The sequence below is a fragment of the Larus michahellis genome, chromosome 19, assembly GCF_964199755.1.
Source record: "Larus michahellis chromosome 19, bLarMic1.1, whole genome shotgun sequence".
NCBI lineage: Eukaryota > Metazoa > Chordata > Aves > Charadriiformes > Laridae > Larus > Larus michahellis.
Window position 1 is genome coordinate 4,052,527 of NC_133914.1, and position 17,944 is coordinate 4,070,470.

Consider the following 17,944-nt stretch of genomic DNA (forward strand, 5'->3'; position numbering starts at 1 on the left):
CACCCAGTAAGGGGGAGCAGAAATAGCATTCACGACTTCCTCAGCTTTACAGGGAGTTGCTGCAGCTCTTCCCCCCGTCAGATGCACACCAAGAGCCACTGGACGACGTGATCATTCCCTCTGTCCCAGTAAGGCTCCTCTGCATAACGATTTGTCAGGAATCCACCTGCCTGTGGAAAAGATGGAGCTGTAACCAGGAGTCCCTGTTGCTGGGAATGTGCTCCATGTGCAGCCTGGGTGTAAGAGCGTACCAGCAGTTCACCTCTGGACTACGACTTAACTCCAGTTTGGGCTATGGTACTGAAATTCTGGCCCAGTGGGAAAGTAAGAGAGCTTAAATGGCAACACCTGCACTGTTAAAGACATACTTAAAGTGAAAAACAGGGCAGTTGCTGCTGACAAAGCAGGCTGTTGTTCTGGACTGTGAGCGTGGTCACAGATGGACTCTGCTGAGCGTGACCCCGGTGTTTTTGAGCAGCTGGTCCCCACGCTTCAGGGACAGATCCAAGCTAAAGCACGCCCAGCCCAAAGGCTGCGTATCCCAAAGCAGGGGATTATGTTGAACGAGCCGTACCAGCAGCATGCAAGAAGCTCCACTGCTGTTAGACACGGCAGTTGCCACACGCAGATAAACCAATACTGACCAGTCCTTACTGGGGCCCGCAGCGCCCACTGCTCCGCTCTTCACCTCACCAGGGACAGACTGACGGACTCAGCCTGTGGCTGTGACCCCCCCCCCCAGGCACACCCGGCTCTAGCCAGGTGCCTCCGCGCCTGTGAGAGAGCTGCAAGTCCGGTGTAAGGATGGCAGTTCAAACTTACCCAGAACAGGTGCGCTGTGACAATTCCTCCTCTTTGTCACAGTCTTCCTCGCTTCAAACCTCTGGTAGGTCTGGCAACAGCCGTTAAGTGCTGTGATCCCACCTGCACCCAGCAGAGACACAGCTTTCACAGTTACAGACGCACAAGCTGAAAAACATGAACCTCCCCTTACGGCCACACAGGCCAGCTGTCACCTACAGGGGCTGGCACACCTGCAGCCCTGAGCTAAGGAGAATGCAGCTGAGCCTGGAGCTTCCTCGAGGCAGTTGATGTGAAGTAGATGGTGCAGTTCCTGAGCCGAGCCTAGAAAACCTTTAAATTTGGACTTCCAGGATGGTAAGAAACACAGACGCGTCAGCAGTGGGCTTTAAGGCTGAACACCAGGCAGTACCAAAGCCAGGCCTTAGCCACAGGGGCTGTAATCATCACTGAAACACTCAAACCATTATGAACATTCCTTCAAAATTTTATTTTTATTAAAATCAACATTTCAGAGAACAAAGAGGTCCTATGTGGACCACACATATAGAAACAATGGGTACACTTACCTAATTCCAAGCGCTTTCTTACAAAAAAGTGCTTTCCTGAGACTTCACAGGACATCATTATGTGACCCATTCAAGGTCACTTACCAGTGTTTAATCACTTTGTTCCCTTCCGAATCCTGCGTGAACAGTAAATCGTAGCACACATCCAACTGCTGCTCCCCCGGTTTGCTCAAGCTCCCGTTTGCAGCGTCGCTGGAACGGCCCTTGCAGGGAGAGTCGGGCAGGTGCCTGCGAGAGCTGCCGCTGTCCTTGCGAGGAGACGGGAGGTTCCGGTGGTGGTGAGCGATCACCCTGTTCCCCTGGGAGTCCTGGGTGAAGAGCTGTCGGCAGGGACTGCCCCATCCCTCCTCGGCTGCACCAGCCCTGGTGTTCTGGCTGCGCTCTCTCAGGGGCTGCGCTCCAGCTGGTCTTTGGGGAGATGGATAAAAGCCAGCAGCCCAGGCACTGTGTCTCATTAGAGGAGGATTTATATTCTCAGTGAAATCAATTAAAGAATTAACACTACTCAACGGGTGTGGTTTCTTACTCTGGTTTGCACCAAGTCTGGGTTGGAAATCAAGTCCGGTCTTTGACACCTCTGGGAGCAGCTGGCCCCGTCCTTTGTTCGTCCCACGGTCTGAAGTTACGCTGCCGCTCGCTGAAACCATTTCTCCAGCAAATAAATCGGAGACATTTCTGTGAGCGATGATCCGGTTGCCTTCCGAATCCTGGGTGAAGCTGAAGAAGCACAAATCCTCTCCCGCCCCACAGGAGGCCTCGCTCGTGCTGTGGGACTCCACTTGTAACACCGAAGAGTCCTGCGAAGGCGTCAGGGAGGCCGGTGCTGTCTCTGCACGATGCTGGGGTGTAGCCTGCGCCGTCCCCACCCCGGCACCGAGGGATTCTTCCTGGGCTTCCTCCATCTGCGGCAAAGCCAAGATCTTCACAGGGGAAGCAGCCAAAGAAATACCTGCTTCTTTACATTTTGGGATGAAAGGAGATGGCCTGGAGTTTTCTTTGTCTTTTTCATCTGAAAACAACACGAAACTGGTTAAAGCCAGAGCTGGCACACACAGTTCTCAGGGTTAATCACTACCCACAGCACCACTCCTTGGTGCTTGACTCAGAACTGCCCTTTCGCTGCTCCTTAGAGGAACAACCGACAGCCCGTTCTACACCAGACTGTGCTGCCGCCGCCTCAAAAATCTGTATGATTTTTGCCTCTGCTGCGGCCGCGATGGAATGGCAGCCTAAACCGTTGGAGCAGTTCAAAAGTACACTTCCCTCAAGGGAGGTGCAAGAGCTGCACCTTCAGCTGCGCCACTCTTCGGCTCCTCTCAGCTTTCCAGGCAGCTCACCCATGACATTTCCTTTAAAAGCAGCAGCTCAAGAGTTGCCAAAAAAAACCCACAAAATCCCACAGTGAAACTTCTACAGCTTCTACAACTTCATCAGGCGATGAAGGCAGCAAGTCCCACATTTGCTTCTGAAACCATTTAATATAAAAGCTAGTATAATTTCTCAATATAAGACTCATCCTCCATTCCGGATATGCTAAAAGAAAAAAATACAAATAAGAAATACTCCAGCATCTTAAATCCTACAGACAAACAGCAGCAGCATTCAGTGAATCCAAACACACACACTGACTAAGTGAATGCAATCAATCGAGGGAATCAAATGAAGAAAAGGAGAAAGCACACAATGCATTCAAAAGGAAGAGAAATAAGAAATCCACAGCAAAAACCATCAATGGCCCTGTCACAGCACTAAAATTGTCAAATTAAATTGTACAATTTATGTAATGCTTCCTCTCATCTGCTTATTGCTAAACTAGGTTAATGTTGATGAATTAGCCATTACACAACTCACAATATACAAACAAACAACTACACAATCCTACACTGCTGGTTCCTGCATTCATTTAATTTCTCTCCCTATTTGTTGAGACTCACAGACAAATCCCAGTTTCTTGTATTCCAGAGCACAAAAGCAGCCGCAGAAGCACAGGGATTCTGAGCTGACTTAAACAGCTTAAATATTCCAGTTCCCTTCATAGGTCCAGTGCGGATTAACCACTGCGTTCTTTAGAAAAGGCTTTGTCCAACCCTTCATAAAAAGCTTTGCTCGCACACCTCCCGCTGACTCCCCTTACAGGGAGGTTGTTTGAACCAAGTGACATTAATTTTCACTTCCAGCTATAATTCCAAAGGACATTTAACTGACAAGTTAGGGCTGCTACTGTTTGGAACAAACCTGGCACGTAACGCCCTGGATGCTGCCCCTTCCCTGGGCAGGGGGAGCTGCCCCGCAGGACACAGCTGGGCTTGGTGCTCCTGCCCAGACCCACCCTGTCCCGGCCCAAGCGGCGTTCCCAACTAGATTGTCCTTTATGTGATGCCATCGGGCAACCCAGAACTGGACATTTTGCCACCTGGACAGTTTGTATCAGTGCTTGGGCTGAGCCAGGCTTTCCAACGTCCCTCTGAAAACTCCAGTTTTGTAGGGAGTAAAGCCTGCTGTGTTATTTAGAGTTCAGATTGCTGCCCAGTGAAGCCTGGCTGCGACTGCTGTTACTTACGCTTTAGTCCAACACTGTAAACAGTACCTGCATTTAGAGTAACCATCACAATAAAATTACTTCTGGGACTCGAAGCCTTTAACCTTCACCCTCTTCACTAGAAAATATATTTTTCCGCCTAGTAAAGCTGCCAAGAACTAAAGCAAGAAGATTTCCTATTAGAGCCCAAAACTACTTTCCTACAGGGACATAGGCTGGTCCACAGTACCTGTCTGCGGGCTGAAGAAGGCGGAGATGGTGGTTTGCTTGGTGCGTGGCTGAGGGGCTCTTGTCTGCGTGAAAGTGACTGAGGCGTACTTCCTCTCCAGAACTCGACGAGATGCTTTTGACTTGGCTATGAGAGACTGGGTAGGGAAAGAAACAAGAAGAAAGTGAACATACACCATTAAAAACAATACTACCCTTCTTCCAGGGTCATGGCATAGTTCCCACCTTCGTTAAATGCTTCCACCCTCCCCGTGACACCACCACCGAATGGCCAAGGTGGGAAGGGGCCCATGGAGGTCACCTCGTCCGCCCCCTGCTCCGGCAGGGTGACCCAGAGCAGGACGCTCAGGACCAAGGCCACAGGCTGTCCCTGCCATGCTGCGGCCTCTGAGCTTTGCCACCCTCACCCCACTCCTCTTGAAACACTCCTGCATCGCATCCAGCCATAGAACCAGAGAATCGTCCAGGTTGGAAGGGACCTTTCAGATCACCGAGTCCAACCATCAACCCAACACTGCCCAGACCACCACTAAACCACGTCCCTCAGTAGCATGTCTGCCCGGCTTTTGAATACCCCGACGAACGGGGATCCCACCCCTTCCCTGGGCAGCCCATTCCAATGCTCGACAACCCTTTCAAGGAAGAATTTTTTCCCAATATCCCTCCTAAACTTCCCAACCCCCCGCCCTGCTCTGCCGACCCCTCCTGGCCCACACCACCGCGCTATCTCCCGCCCCGGGGAGCCATAAGGCTACGGGGGCCTGGGCACAGACACCCCCCGCCGGCGCCAGGCCCCACCTCCACCGCGTTTTGCTTCAGCTTGGCGGTGTCCAGCCACACATCGCAGACTCCGTCCGGCCGGGACGCGCCGCCTCCGCGCCTGCGCTTCATCCCCGGCACCGGGCGGGCTCCAGGGCCGAGCGGGGCTGCTTCGCGGGGCAGGGGCCGCCGGCGGAGCGGCGCCCGGGGGGAACCGGAGCCTGGCCGTGCGCTCCCTCAGCCGGCGCCGCTCCCTCTTCCCGCCTCTCGCTCGCGCCGCCCCCGCCCAAACGGCCGCCAACGGCCAACGCGCGCGCTCGCGGTGGGGAGGGACCAATGGGAGCGGCGGGGCGGGATGAGCGGCAGGCGGAGACCCGCCCACCTCGAGCCCTGCGCTATATAAGGCACCAGGGCCGCGGGCCGCTGAGGAGAGGGCATGGCGGCGGGCGGGGGACTGGCTGCCTTGACCAGCGCAGGAGAGGGGCGCCCGGTGCCGGAGGCCCTCGGCAGTTGAGGGCTGAGCGCTGGCGGAGATGCCAACGCGGGGCAGGAAATAGGGGCTGCTGTGCAGGTGGGAGTGGGAGCAGCACAATGCTCTTTCCCTCTCTCCTGCCCCCAGCCCTGCTCTTTGCTGAACACAGCCCAGCCCCATCCTCCCCCAGCCCTTCTCGTCTTGTCTTTACAAGCCACAGCTGCGGACCCGTCAGTCCCCTGCCCTGTGTTTGCCCCCTCTCTTCAGGTCAGGGTTGTGTGCTTCAAAGCAGCAGAGCTGTGCCTGGGTGCAGGGCCTCATCCATCACAGAGGGGACCCTGGGGCTCGGTCTCCATCAAAATCAACCCCCACCATGCCCTCTCTGCCTCCCACAGCACTCTTAAGGACAGGGTCCCTGCCCTTCTCACCAGGTAAGGGACAGGGCCCTGCCACTGCCTGGATAGCTCTGTACAACTCCCTTGTCCATATAAGAGGGGCCTGAAATTATATTAAATAAATTTCCTACCCTTGTTTGTGGTTTATACAAGCTCACCTTGGTCTATTTCCATGGGTTGTATTCTGTCACGGCTACCAGGGGGACAGATGGCATCTCCTTACCTTGTGCTGTGAGACCTGGTAGCTTCCAAGAACCTTTCCCAGCCCACAGGGCTGCCGTGCTAACAACATTTTGTTCCAACTGTTTATTCAGACACATGAATTAGTGTACCATTTTAAGAGCAAGCTGGAACTAATTCTGAATTTAAAAAGCATATAAAGCAGCTCTCACTTTCCCCTCCCTACAGAGAGTACCGCCGAGCAACAGTTCGCGAAGCATTTCATTCCTCTCCTCGAAGTTTGTGGCCGGATTCATGCCAGCATCACCACAGCCAGGGTCAGATCAACCCTTGGGGTGATCTCACCTGCTTCTCCTGGATGGCTCTTACTCTTCTTTGAAGCTCAGCTTGTTCTTCACCTTGCGGGCCATGTAAGCAGCTGTGAGGACGGAGCAGGTGACAGTGAAAAGGCACAGGGCAGAGAAGTTGTGCGCCAAATCACCCTGAAGAGTGGAATAGATGTGTCTCCTGGACTCATAGTCCAACACCACCGCCTCGATCTGCGCCAGCGTGCAGAGAAACAAGCACACGTGAAAAATCTGATGGCTCTGCCCAAAGAAGTGACATTTCCCCGGGAACCACTTCTCGGGGTAAGGGTGTGAGAAAAAAAAGGCACCGATGAGGAAAAACAGCACCTGGCATTTGTGATACAGAAGGGCCGGGTCCTCCCGCTCGGAGGGCGGCGCGGTGGAGATGCGGTGGATCACGGGGCTGATGTCCAGCATGTACGCCAGGCCGGAGGGCAGCTCCTGGCAGAGCCGGCTCAGAAGGCGAGCGGACTGGTGGTACCGGTACTTGGCGTAGCAGGAACCAGCGCAGGACAGCCACGCTAACAGGACAGCCACCGGCATGTAAAACCCCTTGATCTTCTCGTGCCAGCTTGGCTCGATGGCGTAGTAGTAGTGCCCCAGAGCGCTGCCGTACTGGTAAATGGCAACCCCCACGTAGTCCATGAAGAAGAAGCTGTAGTGCCAGAACTCGGATTTGGCCTGCAGAAGGTGAGCGAGGGTGCTGAACGTCAGGTAGGTGATGGATGCCACGATGATGATGAGGAGGGGTTGGGCGTGCAGGTCCTGCCCAAAATCCACCCGCTGCGAGAGCTGCTGGAACCGCAGCAGCAGGATCAGCGCTGCCACCAGATGGGTCCAGACGTTGATGGCCTCGTTGTGCTGCTGGAAGAGCGTCGAGAAGTAATAACGCCAGGTCTGCTGCACTGGCCGGTAGCCGGCGTGGATGTAGGGCTTCCAGAAGACCTTTGGCACCTCTGAACTGCTGACAGTGGAGGGAGAGAGGGGGGCCAGCAGCTGAGGGACCTGCCGCATGTTAATGAAGAGGCGGCTGAGCTTTTCAGTGACGACCGTTGCCATGATGCAGCCGAACTCTGTGTCCCTGCCACACAAAACAACCTTTGGGATGGAAAGAAAGTTTTGCTGCAGGGTTTAATAGTGACTTTACTGAAGAAAAAAAAAAAACTTAAAAAAAAAAATCAACATGCAGGAGCTGTTTGAACGCTTTGGGTTTTTTTTCCAAAGATATGTAAAATCATGTGTGACTGGAGAATGGCCTCGTTATAGCTGAAATAAAAGAATCACCAAAAATAGTAATAGGAAGGAGACTGAAGGGAGATTTAAGATCCCCTGGAGTGCCCCGTGCTGCACAGGCGACAGACCGTCTAGAGGAGTACAGAGGTAGAGGACACGAGTATGGGGTTAATCGACACAATAATTAACACACCAGGATGCCTCAGTTCCTAGCTCACCCCTTCCCAGCAGAGTTTGGGAACGGCTAAACAAATGAAACATCCTAAACAAACTCCCCGCTGCAGGAGCTGCCCAGATCCCCCCCCTTGTAAACTGTTTGCGGGATCATCTTCACAAACAAGCGGCGTTCCCCCCCCAGGCACGAGATGACCTGCTCTGCCTCAGGAGGGGCACGTTTGAGAACAAAAATAACTGTAATGCCACCAATAGAAGGTATAACTTCTGAGTTTAGGGTTTTTACCGTCTTTTTTCAACTCCCGATTTTCCACACGGCTTTGCACAAAAACAAGGCAGCTCAAGTGAGTTGATCCTGTTGCATCACCGCGGTCCAGCAGCGTAATCTTTGCGAGCAAGCGTTTCCATATTTACATGTTTAAGGCTGCTGTCCTTACCGAGATAAAGGCGGCCTCACTGGCTTGTTCTGCCTTTTTATGGCAGCCTTAGAAATGTATTGAACAGAAACATGCTCAAAACGAGATTCCCTCCCCCTTTACCTGCTCAGACAAGCTCCGAACAAAACAGCCCGACTCCCGTCCAGCTCCGGTGCCGATTTATGCCTCAACTCCTGGCAAGTACAGTCATTGCAGGGACAGCTCAGACAGGAAAAGCTCTTCAAAGTTTGGGAACAGGAGGAGGAGGAGGAGGGGATGAGACTGTTTATTTTCAAAGTCTCTGTAATTTCCCCATAAAAACGGAGTAGATGGGTCTGTAACTCATGCCTGCCTGAAGCAGGGGAGCACGGATGCAGATAAAACCAGGCTGTTTGCTGCTCAGCTTCCCTCTCGAATGCTCTTTTCCCACCTCGCCTGGTTGAAGAGGCCCCAGGTCGAAGGCAGAGTAGTCCTGACCCTGACTCGGCCTCCTAAACCCTCCTGTAACACCCACAGGCTGCCAGTGAAAAATTAACTTCATAAAACCTCTTCCGGACTTGCAGCTACTGCGCTGAACTGAAACAGCCTCGAGTCCTGCCGGGGAGATGCAGGCAAAAGCAGAACTTCCCAGGCTAAGCTATTTTCACCAAAAAGTTGATGGGTAGTTCGGAAGAAAACGCTGCCCTTTCTGTCACTGGAGACCTTGCCTCTGCACCAGGGCTGCCCGGGAGGATGCCTGGGGAGGGGGCTCAGCTCCAGACCGTGTCCGACCCCATCACAGCTGCCAGAAGACAAATTCCTACGGGAAAGGCTCAGGTTCTGCTCAGGGAAAAGCAGCGGAGAAAAGCTGCATCCAGGCACGAGGCAGGAAAGGGAGGATGTTTATTTCAAGTCCTCCAAAACTTGTTGGAGCAGGACTTAATTTGCAAAGCTCTTCCGAGCTACGAAGCCTTGAGCAACGCTCAGTTACAGAGGGAGCACATCCTGCGCGGCGCTGCAAATCATTAATCTGCCTTGCGCTGGGAATAACCACCTCCACGTACCTACGAGATGTCAATAACGTCGCCTCAAACGCCTGTTATTTCCTACGGAGCATTTCCTTTCTCCAGCAGCATCCACCCATCCTGCTGATTTTTTTTTTCCTCAGTGGTACAGACCCAGCCCCCAGCTGTTTACGCGCCTGTCTGCTCCCCGCACATACACCCATCTTTAGCCTTCTAAAGCACAAATATGGGGGGGGGGGGTTAAGTTATTGTCTGTTTCTTCCCAGCACAGACTCACCCAGCCCCCCTGGAAGGTACAAGCCCAGGGTGTTTTTGGTGGCTGGGCTCCAGGCCCCGTGCCCCGGCAGCCTCTCCTTCCTCCCGGCACAGCCGCCCTGCCAAACCCCCTCTGGGGCTGCCAGGGATCGATCACCCCCCCCTCACCGAGCCCCGGGAATATTATTTCAGTATTTCAGGCCACGGCCGCAGCTGGAGGTCAGGGTCGGGGGTGGGGGGGGGGGCCTGGACCCTGCCCTCCCCTCCCGGAGCCCCGGCAGGACCCGCTGCCCCCCGGTGACCCCTCCACCCGACCCCGGGGACAACCCCCCCCGCCCCCAGTCCCTCCCGGAGGCACCTGCCGAGCCAGCGGCAGCTCCGATCCCCGCCGCAGGACGCCGAGCCCCGCCGGGGCCGCCCCCCTCCGCCCGAACCCGCCCCGCATCCATACCGGGCACGCCGCCCCGGCTTCCTCCTCCCGCCGCCGGAGCCCCCCCCGTGCCCGCTCACCCCCGCGGCTCCCCGCGGGCTCCTCTCCTTACTGATTTACCTGGCACGGATCGGGAGATAAACAAACAAAGCTGCGGGTTCTCCGGCCCCCGCCATCGACGAGCGGGTTGGGATTGTCACTTCCCCAATTTCCCCACCCACGACACGGCCCGCAGCCGCTTTTGTGACTTGCTGCCGCACGGGGGGTGTCAGCCTGGGAAATACAGCTGCCCAGCTTTTGTCTTAGTTGTGTCTTTTTTTGTTGGGTTTTTTTTTTTTTTTAAAGCAGCCTATAGTCCAGCCATTATTTGTTTTCCTGCCTGAGCATCTCCTTTCATGCTAGGTTTTCCCCCCTCCCATTAACTCCCTTCTCAGATCACCACCATCCTCTCACTATTTGCAGCCCCCCCATCTCATTCCCACCCCTCAAAACTTCCATTTTCCTCCAGCAGCTCCCGGAAGCCCAGGGTCTGAGCCCAGCTCATAAAGCTCTAGTTCAGTGTGAAGCAGAACTCAGACAAGGGAACAGAAGGCCCTAAGCTGAGAGATCTGACAGCTCTGTCAAGTCAAAAAAAAAAAATCTAAAAAAAAAAATCACATTGAACATCTCTTCATGCTCTTAACACCATTCGGGGCTTGGCAGTGCTGTCATCGTCCTCCCCCACTCCTTGAAAAGCTGGGGGGAAAATCCACACAATTTGGGATGCTTGGTTTTGTCTCAGCAGGTAAAGAAATACGTTAAAATGAATACCTGATTTTTCTGATTGCTAGTTATGCCTGATCTCATATACGGGATTAAGCCAGGGACCACTTAAACCTCCATTACGTAGTACTAGATATTCAGCTTTTCATAAGCACATTAATGGAGGGGCTCAAGCCTTTGTCTCCAAGTTCAGCTCCCTGCGCCCCGTCCTCCTCCCAGCTCACACAACATCGGTGTGTGTCACTAACCCCCAAACCTGCACTCTGCCCCCACTGCAGAGGGGTGGTTGCTCCCCAACACGTACAAGTACAGTCTCTCTTACCTTAAATTATGAAGTATCACAACACTTCTGAAATTCCTCCAGGGACAGGGTCTGATCCCAGCCTTCCAGCGCAGCAAACCTGGCTTTATCTCACTGTTCTTCTTCCATTCAGACAGTATAATATCAGCTTTTGGTCAAGTACAATTCTGGTGCAAAAGTGGTGTGACACACAAAAGCTTTCTAAACCAAGGTTTGTCCTTTAGCAAGCCCCAGAAGATAGGTCAAGTGGTCCAGGACTCAATTAGCCCCTTAGAAAATAACTCCCTACCAGCTTTTCCATCCTCAGAACATGTAAGCCTGTCCCCTGGGCAGTGCTGGATGCTCCAGGTGTGGAGTTAATCTGAAAACAAACCTGGCAGCCCAGCCTCAAAAAAAAAAAATCAAGGACACAACTAGGGGAAGGCAGGACCGAGCGTGCCTCACCGAGACCAGTGCCACCAAGCGTTTGGCATTAACAGCAGCTTCCCGCTCTGAGGGATCGTGCTTACTACAGCGGGTACTTCAGAACACGGTGTTCATACTGAAGTTCACACACACCGACTGCAACCTCGTCTTTACCACAGAGCAGCACGAGTACCTGTGGATGTCCTTAGAAGAAGGGGCTGGGGTTTTTTAAGGCACCTATACAATAGCACAACTCTGTACCCAATCCACCTAAAAACCATCTTTCCCCAGAGCACAAGCACCATTTCTCACAGGCCAGAAAAAAAACCAAAGACAATGCACGTCTCTTTGTGGGCAGGAGTTAATCTTCGGACCAGCCCTGCGGCACCATGTACTATCCCAACACATCTGCAGCAGACACCAAAACACAAGAAATTCTTATCCCCAACAGCATTTTCAACTGGGGCAGGCTGAGGAGCCCAGCACAGAACAGGTTTCTGACTTTTATGCTCTGACACCGCACGGAACAGTACACAAATCACCATTCAACAGCACAAGTCATCTTCTAGAAACCCTTACCAAAAATAAAGGCTCAGATCAGTCATGTGGTAACAAGGGCTCATTTGTTGAAGTGTCAGCATCCAAAGGGAGGTGGCTCTGAACTCTTTTTAACAAAAACACACAACAGCTGACAACTGCTGAGGTGTCAAAACAAAGCTCCAATTGTAAAATTAAGACAATGAGAGTGCTCTAAGGGGAAAGGCAGCCACGCAGCCCGCCCAGGGACGCAAGGAAAGTGCTGCTGCAGCCCCTTCCACCCAGCACGGGGCAACAGCGCCTGTCGCAGCCCTTTGCCAACCCATTCCATTTCTCACATCAGTTTTGAAGTAATTCTCATGATAACAGCACTGTGCAGCTTTATTTAGTCACTCAGTTACAGCAGTATTTTAGCAGAGTGGGACAGTCAGATTTTTGCAGTGTAACAGATATTCAGCATGGAACAGTATACTACAGATTCCTTTCACAAACGTCTTACAGAGCTGATACAGTACTAGCCATCAACCCAGTAGCAAGCGCACTGGAGTAGAAAAGGATGCAACAAGAAGATAGCTACACTGGAAAGACAACACTTTAGAAAAAAGTGAAACATGTAAGGTCTCCCCTCTAGCCCCCAAAGAAAAGTGTACAGTTTGGATCTAATTTTACAGTTCTACATCAGTTTCTAGAAACTTAAAAAAAAACAAACAAAACCAAAGATAAAACCACTGGCCAGTACAGTCTTTGGATATTTAGAGGTGGGGGAGAGAGTCAGTTTCCAGAATGAAATCAGTCGGTTTCAGCCTCACCAGGGTCTTTGCCTTCTTTGTTCTTTCGAACCTCTTCAATATGCTTGTCCTGAAAGACAGCAGCGGGAAGCAGTCAGCTGTGCGGGCCCCCGGCCGGCGGAGCCAGCCCCCCCTCGCTTCCCACCCCCAGGGACAGCAGGAACCCACGAGCATGCATTACTGGGGGGGCTACAGGATGAAGCTTTACAAGAGAAAGCGAGATGCTGCTCTAAATCCATCCATCCCCCCCTCCCCCTAGAGGAGGATTTCTGTAAAGTCTTCTGCAGATTTAACACTCTCAGTAATTTCAGATTAGACCACCACAGAACTCCAAGGATATCTGTCTGTTCATACCCCCTCCACGCTTGGCCAGTTACTGGGCTTTATTTAGTCAATTTTTAAAGTAAGGAGCATGGATAATCTCTCTCCCAGGGGGCAACTGGGACTCTACACCCACCTTCTCCCTCAAGCGTTCCAGTTTAGCAGCCATTTGTGCCTCGCGGTTTTCTTTGTTAGCTTCCATTTTGTGGGTCAGCTTCTCCTCTGCCATTTTGCTGAAGTTGTTGTTTTCTTCAATTGCTTTCTGAAGCACCTCTTTTTCATGCTCCCGCTTCTCAGCGAGCTGCTTCAAGACTTCTGCTTCATGAGACTAACAAAACAGAGGACACACGCTTTGAACGCAAACCAGGTGAGCTACACAGACGAACACAGTCCAGTTGCTCACGACTCCTGAGAGACAAGATTTTTCTGCTATTTTACTGGAGAACAGCATAATTCCACGATGCAGGACAGAGCTCCCTGGCGCTTCCCCCACCCACACAACCCAAATGTCACCATAACAAGCTACCAGGAAAGCTAAGTTTCTGTCATCACCTGCAAGTCTTGTTAAACGGGATTTTTCTGGAAAAAAGAACGTGGATTTTTTTTTTATGTTAACATTGATAAAACTTTCCTAGAGGATTCTTGGCTCTCAGAATGGTGAATCACTGAGATTCACATCACACAGGAGGCTGCACGTAAGTTAGAAACCCTCTGCACAGTCCAGGGTTCCAAGCTACACCTCAACAGCAAGAGCTTACATCGAGCCGTATGGGTAAACCTTCTCATTACAGATACGCCACTACGTTTTCTAACAGAAAAATGAATCTGCTATTATGTTAAAGACAAGAAAAACAGCTGCTTCATGGAAGAGCATCCCCTCTCAACTAAACATTTTCTCCCAGTTTTTCAAGTGGCCATTCCAGATCACTTTGGGAGCAAAGCTATGGCCTTGCAGACCACAAGGTTCATAAGAGCCCCACCAATTCCAGAGTAGTTCAATTAATATTTGATTTACCATAATACAAACTGCTAATCACTTGTCCCTAGCGACAACTTAAAAAAAACCCCAAAACACCACAACTTGCACAGACTAGTTGAGCTGAGCTCACTTAACCTGTTTCAAATTTACCTTGCGTCTCTCTTCTGCTGCTTCCAACTTCTTTTGAATCTCTTCCAATGACACATCCTTCTTCTTTGGGGGAGAAAGAGGGAATTCTGGGACTGCTTCTTTTGAGCGAGGACTGAGTATCAGCTCAAAGGCCTGCCCAGAGGCACGCTTTTCCAGTTCCTTCACTTGAATATCTAGGAACACGGGAAAAAACACACAAACAGTATTTTAAGCCAGGAATGGGCTTAGGTAACTTGAATATTCAAAAAATTCAATGCCACAAAGCTCACTTCAGGACACAGCATCTGAGCTGATAGTTTTGATTTAAGCAGCAGCACCACCATTCAAATACATGGCAGGCAATTTAATTTGCAATTCTTCCTTGATGGGACAGCACACAAGCACCTGACATTTTATTTTAGCCTTTAATATCCAGGATCATGAAAAAAAGCTATCAGCACTTCAAGTCAAAAAAAAAAAAATCACCCTTTCTCCAATGACAAGTCTGAGGAAGAGTTCAAGGCGTTTGCCTAAGACCTGACATAGCCAAGAAGTGAAACCAGTTTTCAAAGAAATATGTAAGCCAGTGTTCTCTCTTCAAACACCTCTGAACAGGCACGTCAGCCCTGCACGGTGTCAGCTGCACCAGCACACCAGTTTTGATCACCAAGACGTCTGGATGATAGTCAGTTCTGTTAACGGAGCAGATGGCATGCAGATGAGCTGAAGCCCATCTGCTAACAGCCTCGGCTGAGAGCGCTTTTGGTATGTTTTCACAAGCACCCAGTTTTAACAGCTTCTCCAAAGCAGCCTAGAGATGGGAGAAAAGCATGGTGGTGACAGTTTATTTTACTATATTAGATTTTTAGATTATTTCTGAGGAAGTTAAGAGGAAAGACCCGAGAGCATTTAGTACATAATACTACATACCAGAAGTAGCCATGACCAAGAAAATACAGCTCCAGAAGCCAACTCTATGAAATTTTCAATCGGTTGGATTCCTAGATAACAGAGACATGCCTTTGAACAGGAAGTACATTAGTTTTATTTCTTCTAGCTCCTAATAAAAACTGCTATGTGTAATTAGACCTGCTGAACAAAAGACAGTCGGGTGGGTTCCTGCAGTCAGTAATTCCAGTCAGTCTGTGGGGCTGAGGCTGATGTACATTGTTAGGAACAGCAGAGATGCTCTCAATTATCGGTGTTGCAGGATTTCTATGTAGGACTGTACAGCCGGTCATTTTCAGTCCTGGTTTTACTCCACCATCATTAAGGTATGCAAACAAAGAGGCCAGTTTTGCCATTAAGCAAATACAGTGCTGTGGATATTTCATATTGGCAGATATAGCTCTCTGAATTAAAATACGGCACACAACAGGACAGTACAGCCAGGACACCTGCTGCTACCAAAGGATCTTAAATATGTGTATCGAGTTCATTTAAAATTCGATTTTATTTGTGCAGCTGAAGCCAGATGCCGCACATCACGATGGACAGGGAGCACACACGCTGCCCAGCATGCTTCGTTATGAAGGGACGCAATTAAAAAAGCCATAAAAGGCTCCAAAAACCCCAAAAGGAGGCTTTTTTTCCCAGGTTTTAAGCTGACGATGAAGCGGGGTCCGGGTGGGCGCGGCTCCCGGACGGGCGCTAGGACCGCGCACCCACCCGGTCCCCAGCGGCACCGCCCCTTCCCGCCGACGACCAATAGGCGCCGAGGCGGAGGCCCCGCCCCCTTTCCAACCGCACCGAATTCAAACCGCCGGGGAGAGCGCGAGCGGGAGCGCGCGCGCGCCCGCCCGGCGGCGCGCGCGGGGGGCTCGAGGGAGGGCGGGGCCAACGGTAACATCCGGGCACCTGCCGCCCCCCGCCGCAGGTGCGGGCCCCCGCCTCCACCCCGGGGTGAAGGGGAACGGGGGGATCGGGGCGGGGGGGGACGACACCCCTCGCCCCGCCACCGCACGGGGCTCAACGGCGGGTCCCCCCAGCTCGATGGCGGCGGGGCGCGGCCGGGCGGGCGCCGCCCCTTCCCCACTAACAATGGCGGGGTCCTGTCAGGGAGGGGAGGGGGCGCCGTCGCCGCCAGAAGGGCGTCGCCCCTCGCAGCGCGGCTCCGGGGGACAATAGACACCCCCTTCCCCACCGGCAGACACCCCCCACCCCCCCCACCCATTGTCTCCCGACGCCCCTTCCCTTTGTCACCGCGACGCCCCAGAAGCGGGCGGCGACGCGACGAACCCCACCGTGCGGAAAAGGGACAAAAGGGGCCACCTCCCCCCCACCCCTCGCCCTGACACCCATCCTCGGGCCACCGCCCCCCCGCCTTCCCCACACCCGCGGGGTCCGCCCCAGCCCACGGGAAGCCGGCGGGAGGTTGGTGCTGGGGGGGGCCCGCCAGCCCGGCGCCGCCGCGCACCCACCTGCCCGCTCGGCCGCTCCGGTCACACTCCGCTCGCGCCCGCCCCGCCGCGCACAAAAGCGCCAAACAATGGCACGTGACCCGCCCCGCCCCGCCCCTATTGGCCGAGCGCGGCGGCACGTGCCGCCCGCCGCGGGGGGGGGGGGGGGGGGTGGGAGGAAGGGAGAGCGAGGCGAGGGGCGCGCGACCACCCCTCCCGCACCCGCCGCCCGCTGCATGCCGGGAAACGTAGTCCGCCAAGGGCGGGCGGGGCGGAGGGGAGTGGCGGCCCCCGCGGCCCGGCGGCCACCGGGCGGAGGGTGCGGGACCCTGCCGCGACGGCTCTCGTCTCCGCGGGACGTCCCCCGGCCGGCCGGGCCCCCCGCCGCTCTCTCTGCCCGCGCCACGGCGGGCGGTGGGACTCCCTTTGTCTCCGACCCCCGTGGCGGTGGGGGGGGAGCGCTGCCCCCGGGCGGCCTCGTTTGGTCAGGGCCACCCGTCCCCCTCAGGGGCATTTGGCAGGAGCGGAGCCGTGGCGTGGATAGTCACCGTTGGGCTGGCCCCTGACCTCAGGGCTACAGTCACCTCAGAGCTGTGGTCACCTACCTCAGGGCCACCATCACCTGCCTCTCGCCTTTGGTCACCTCAGGACTATGGTCACCTCGGGGCCATGGTCACCTGCCTCAGGGCCCTTGGTCATCTCACGGCCACGGTCACCTCACGGCCACGGCTACTCACCTCAGGGCTTTCAGTCACTTCAGGACTTTCAGTCACCTCACGGCCATGGCCACCTCATGGCCACGGCCACTTACCTCAGGGCTACAGTCACCTACTTCAGGGCCCTTGATCAGCTCAGGGCCATGGTCAGCTCAGGGCCATGGTCTTCTGAGGGCCATGGTCATCTGCCTCAGGACCACAGTCACCTCAGCATCATCACCACTTACCTTGGGGCCATGGTCACCTCGGGGCCATGATCACCTACCTGAGGGCATGGTTACCTCAAGGCCAGCCAGTGATCTCAGGGCCACGATAACCTCAGGGCTCTTGGTCATCATCAAGAGGACCACCATGTTCCTTTGGTCACCTCAGGGTCACAGCCACCACGGGCCATCCCCAAAGAGGACCTGTGTGTCTGACAGTTCGTTGGCCCTGCAGCCCTTGGCAGTGTGTTTTGGGGGACAGACACATGGCCTCCTTTGTGGGGGATTCTGGTTCCCAATGGAGGGTTCTCCTTTGGGGTGACACCAGCAAGTCAAAGCATGTCCAGAAAAGCCATCGTTCCTGCAGATTCCATAGCATGTACATAACGGCCGTGTGAAGACCATCTGTCCTTGTCCTACGGGCTGCACTGGGAGCAGTTCCTTCCCAAGATAACGCTATTGCCAAGTGTAGAGAAACGGTTTGCTCGTGAGTGTGCTTTAAATGAACTGGCCGCGTTTTCACACGTTCCATACAAATGACTCCTGTACAGTTCCCGGGGTAATTTCCACGCTACAGTCGCCGGAGCTACACCAAGAGTCAA

The 17,944-nt window shown here is 53.6% G+C and overlaps 3 protein-coding genes across 11 annotated transcripts; all 3 read right to left on the reverse strand.

Annotated features, from left to right (window-relative positions):
• Positions 1–1,450: 1,450 nt before the first annotated feature.
• AUNIP (aurora kinase A and ninein interacting protein) lies at positions 1,451–6,291 on the reverse strand. Of its 2 annotated transcripts, none has more exons than XM_074562913.1 (3): positions 6,156–6,291; positions 4,139–4,274; positions 1,451–2,379 (listed from the first exon to the last, which is right to left on the reverse strand). In XM_074562913.1, the coding sequence occupies exons 1-3, from the start codon at positions 6,237–6,239 to the stop codon at positions 1,451–1,453; spliced, it is 1,149 nt and encodes a 382-aa protein (XP_074419014.1). In that variant the 5' UTR covers positions 6,240–6,291. The 2 variants fall into 2 exon arrangements, with proteins under 2 accessions (XP_074419014.1, XP_074419013.1); XM_074562912.1 differs by lacking the exon at positions 6,156–6,291 and adding an exon at positions 4,936–5,179.
• On the reverse strand, positions 6,055–11,845 carry PAQR7 (progestin and adipoQ receptor family member 7). 8 transcript variants are annotated; one of them, XM_074562907.1, is made up of 3 exons: positions 9,923–10,017; positions 8,237–8,352; positions 6,055–7,388 (listed from the first exon to the last, which is right to left on the reverse strand). In XM_074562907.1, exon 3 carries the CDS (start codon positions 7,347–7,349, stop codon positions 6,309–6,311), a length of 1,041 nt encoding a protein of 346 aa, XP_074419008.1. In that variant the 5' UTR covers positions 7,350–7,388; positions 8,237–8,352; positions 9,923–10,017; the 3' UTR covers positions 6,055–6,308. The 8 variants fall into 8 exon arrangements, with proteins under 8 accessions (XP_074419008.1, XP_074419006.1, XP_074419005.1 ...); XM_074562905.1 differs by lacking the exon at positions 9,923–10,017 and adding an exon at positions 9,731–9,808; XM_074562904.1 differs by lacking the exon at positions 9,923–10,017 and adding an exon at positions 9,731–9,788 and having other exon boundaries at positions 8,237–9,156.
• A 316-nt stretch (positions 11,846–12,161) lies between these two features.
• STMN1 (stathmin 1) lies at positions 12,162–16,673 on the reverse strand. The gene is made up of 5 exons (XM_074562919.1): positions 16,445–16,673; positions 14,955–15,025; positions 14,046–14,218; positions 13,053–13,244; positions 12,162–12,665 (listed from the first exon to the last, which is right to left on the reverse strand). The coding sequence occupies exons 2-5, from the start codon at positions 14,965–14,967 to the stop codon at positions 12,597–12,599; spliced, it is 447 nt and encodes a 148-aa protein (XP_074419020.1). The 5' UTR covers positions 14,968–15,025; positions 16,445–16,673; the 3' UTR covers positions 12,162–12,596.
• Positions 16,674–17,944: the final 1,271 nt, after the last annotated feature.